This window comes from Myotis brandtii, unplaced genomic scaffold (genome assembly GCF_000412655.1).
Source record: "Myotis brandtii unplaced genomic scaffold, ASM41265v1 scaffold1064, whole genome shotgun sequence".
In the NCBI taxonomy this organism is placed as follows: domain Eukaryota; kingdom Metazoa; phylum Chordata; class Mammalia; order Chiroptera; family Vespertilionidae; genus Myotis; species Myotis brandtii.
In genome coordinates, this window is record NW_005353602.1 from 440273 (window position 1) to 443610 (window position 3338).

The 3338-nt window shown below is 55.6% G+C and overlaps 1 protein-coding gene across 1 annotated transcript in view; it reads left to right on the forward strand.

The window, feature by feature from the left end:
- Window positions 1-2057: 2057 nt before the first annotated feature.
- Window positions 2058-3338, forward strand: part of DDX54 (DEAD (Asp-Glu-Ala-Asp) box polypeptide 54) — an 11075-nt gene continuing 9794 nt past the window's right edge. The window contains exons 1-3 of the mRNA XM_014541114.1: window positions 2058-2229; window positions 2573-2643; window positions 3125-3313. Of these exons, the coding sequence (XP_014396600.1) occupies window positions 2073-2229; window positions 2573-2643; window positions 3125-3313 (417 nt within the window). The 5' untranslated portion in view covers window positions 2058-2072. The remainder of the gene's footprint in view (window positions 2230-2572; window positions 2644-3124; window positions 3314-3338) is intronic.

A 3338-nucleotide genomic window follows, 5' to 3' on the forward strand; every position in this document is an offset into this window, starting at 1 on the left:
ACCCGGGTCCTGGCGGCCGGAGTCACCGCGTTCCGAAGGCTGGGGCCTGCGGGCCTTCCTGGTCGGCTCTTTGGTTGCCCGCTTCTCATTGGCTACTTCCTACTCAGGGGGCGGGCCCTAGTTCCCATTCGTCCAATGAAAAGTGCAGGTACTGAAGCTCTGACTTGGAGAGTTTAGGGGGTTCTTTTGAGAGGTTGAATTAATGGGAGGCCGAGGCCCGTAGATTGGGACAGTGATGCTCCCAAACCTCTGGGGAATTAATAGTAATAAATTAAACCTGAGTTTGTTGACCGCCTACTATGTGCCAGGTTCCGTGCTAAGAGCTTTACCAGCCTTATCATTTAATCATCACACCACCCTGTGAGCTACGTATTGTCATCCCATTTGCCAGAGGAGGAAACTGAGGCCTAGATTGGTAAAAGAACTTGACCAAAACCTCACAGTTTGTGAGCGGGAAAGCCAGGATTCAAACCCGGGACTGTCTGGTTTCAGAGCCTGTGCTGTTTCTACTACTGAATGCCGGCTGTATGCAAACGGGAAGGGAGGGCAGTAGCCCGTTATTTCCCACATCACCGTGCCCAGCCGGTGCCAGGCACGGAATAGCTTTGGGTAAGTAGATGAGTGAGTGTTTATGTGAAGAGAGGCCTACGCTTCTCCAAGGCAGGGACCAGACTTTATCCCAGTTTCCCCAGCCTAGCTAAAGCCTGGCACACAGTAGGTGCTCTGTAAATGTGGAGAAACTGCTAAAGGTAATGAACAGGAGGTCAGAGTACTACATGCCAAAGAGGAGCCCATGTATGTGGTTCAGACTAGGGCTCTCCCCTGGCTCAGCCCTGTACAGGCTGTGGGATAGTGAAGAAGTTGCTTAACCTCTCTGAGCCACATCTGCAGAAGACAGAGGTTTCCACTTGTGCAGAAGGCTGATGATTACAGACCTGGAAAGGATTGAATGACATGTTTATATGCTCTGTCATGCAGTAGAATGCTGGGCCCTGGCGTGTTCCAGGACTTGGTTGTTATGTGCCTAGAACAGGGATTGGCAAACTTTTCCTCCAGGGACCATGTGGTAAATATTTTAGGCTTTGTGGGGCCCTATAAGGTCACCGTCTTTTTTGTTTGATTTTTTGACAGTCTTTTAAAATGTATGTGACCACTCTTAGCTCACAGGCTATACTAGACAGGCTGCAGCCCTGCCTAGATGGTGCAGGGACCATAGAGGGCCACAGTGGGAGGAACACACTCCGATCCCCCCACTTGCTGTCTGTGTGATCTTGGGCAGGTCACGTCATCCCTCTGTGCCTCAGTTTCCTTCTGTGTAAGATGACAAAGTAATAGCACCCACTTCCCAGGGTTGTCGTAGGGTTAAGTGTGTTAATTTATGTGAATGCAGCAGCACCTGGCTTCGAGTAAGAGCCGTGTGCGCTCCAATCATTACAGTGAATTAGCGGGCCATACCTGTTATTTCTGAGAGGGAGGGGACAGCCCTGTAGTCTGAGAGGGCTCCCCAAAGGAGGCATCTGGGTTAGCTGTGCTGGGACTAAGGGGTCTTGGATGGGCAGAGAGGAGGCAGGCACAAGAGAGACCAGAGTTGGGTAAGGGTGATGGGTCAGAAAGCGGATTAAGGAGAGGAGGGCAGGGCATCTTAGAAAAGTCTAGTTGCGATGGGCTCTCTAGAGTTAATTTCCAGGGCTTGGAATGACAGGCCCTGACGATGATGATGATGATATCACCACCTCTGTGCTGGGCACTGTTCTGAGCTTCACACTTGCTTGTTTAGTCTTCACAACACCCTGCGAGGCATATGCTCTCGTCACCCGTTTCCCAGATGTGGGAACACAGGCTCCGGGCAGATTAAGTCCCTTGTGTGGGGTCTCCCAGCTGGCAAGTGACAGAGTTGGGACTGAAACCAGGCTGTGTGTCTGCCCCTCCGCCCTGTCCTGGCCCCGTCAAAGGGGAGCCCTGTAGCAGGGACGTCGCGTGATCTGGCAGGGGAGTCATTGACTAGTATGGGGTGCAGACCAGCTGCAGGACAGCCCCCCTCCCTGCCCAGTGGTCTGGTGGTACCTGGAGTGATGCTGCCTCTCTGCTCCTCCCTCCAGCTGGGACCTGGCAGGCCCCTGCCCACCTTCCCCACCTCGGAATGCACCTCGGACGTGGAGCCGGACACGCGGGAGATGGTGCGAGCCCAGAACAAGAAGAAGAAGAAGTCGGGAGGCTTCCAGTCCATGGGTGGGTGCTCCAGGCATCTGGGGAAATTGGGGTGGGGGGTGGGGTAGCAGCAGGGCGTCACCACACCCTCTGAGCTCTGCTCTGGGCCCAGCACTGGTAGGTATTGGGCACACTGAGGCAGCAGACACTGTCTCAGAGCCAGTCAGGGCCTCATGGGGGCAGCGGGCCTGACACAATGAGAGAACAGTTAGAGCAGGACTCGGGGCGATGCCGGTGCAGGAACAGGCCAAGACATTTGGGGATTTAGTGCCTGACAATAGCATTTCAGAGCAGCGGGGAAAGATGCGATAGTCGGGTGCGTGGGGGCTCCCTCCACCCCTGGTCATTCCCGTGTCTTTCCCAGGCTTGAGCTACCCGGTGTTCAAAGGCATCATGAAGAAAGGCTATAAGGTGCCAACGCCCATCCAGAGGAAGGTACGCGGCGGGCAGGGCTGGTGGGGTTGGAAGGAGGGGATGAGGGACTTGGCCTTCTCTCAGCCTCTTGATAGACACCCCTTGTCCCAGCTGTCACATCTACTGTCCCTCTTATTCTGAAGCCCCACAAGCTTGCCTGTTTCACGGGTCGGGGAAGTTGGGCACAGCAGAGAGGAGATGCGACCCTGTGTCTCTTTGCCATTTAAGGCTGTTCCCTGCTGAGGCTGCGCAGTGAGGAACAGTGGTCAGGGAGGGTAGAGTCTGGCTTAATCTGAAGAAGGATGTTCAAACCATGGAAAGAGTTGGGGGTGGTGAGCTGTTCGTCCCTGGAGGTGTGCAAACGAGCGTTGGCAAAAATGGGATCGGGGCTGGGCGACAGGCCCCTTCCCCCTCACTGAGGTCCCCTAGTTCCACTGGGAACTCGAAGCTCTGAGGCAGGAGCTGACCCCGCCCCGCCCCTCCCCTCCCCATTCGTCTCCAGACCATCCCCGTGATCCTGGATGGCAAAGACATGGTGGCCATGGCCCGGACGGGCAGTGGCAAGACAGCCTGCTTCCTTATCCCCATGTTCGAGCGGCTCAAGACCCGCAGCGCTCAGTCGGGGGCCCGTGCCCTCATTCTCTCGCCCACCCGGGAGCTGGCTCTGCAGACCATGAAGTTCACCAAGGAGGTGTGTCAGGGTTGGGGAGGGGGGA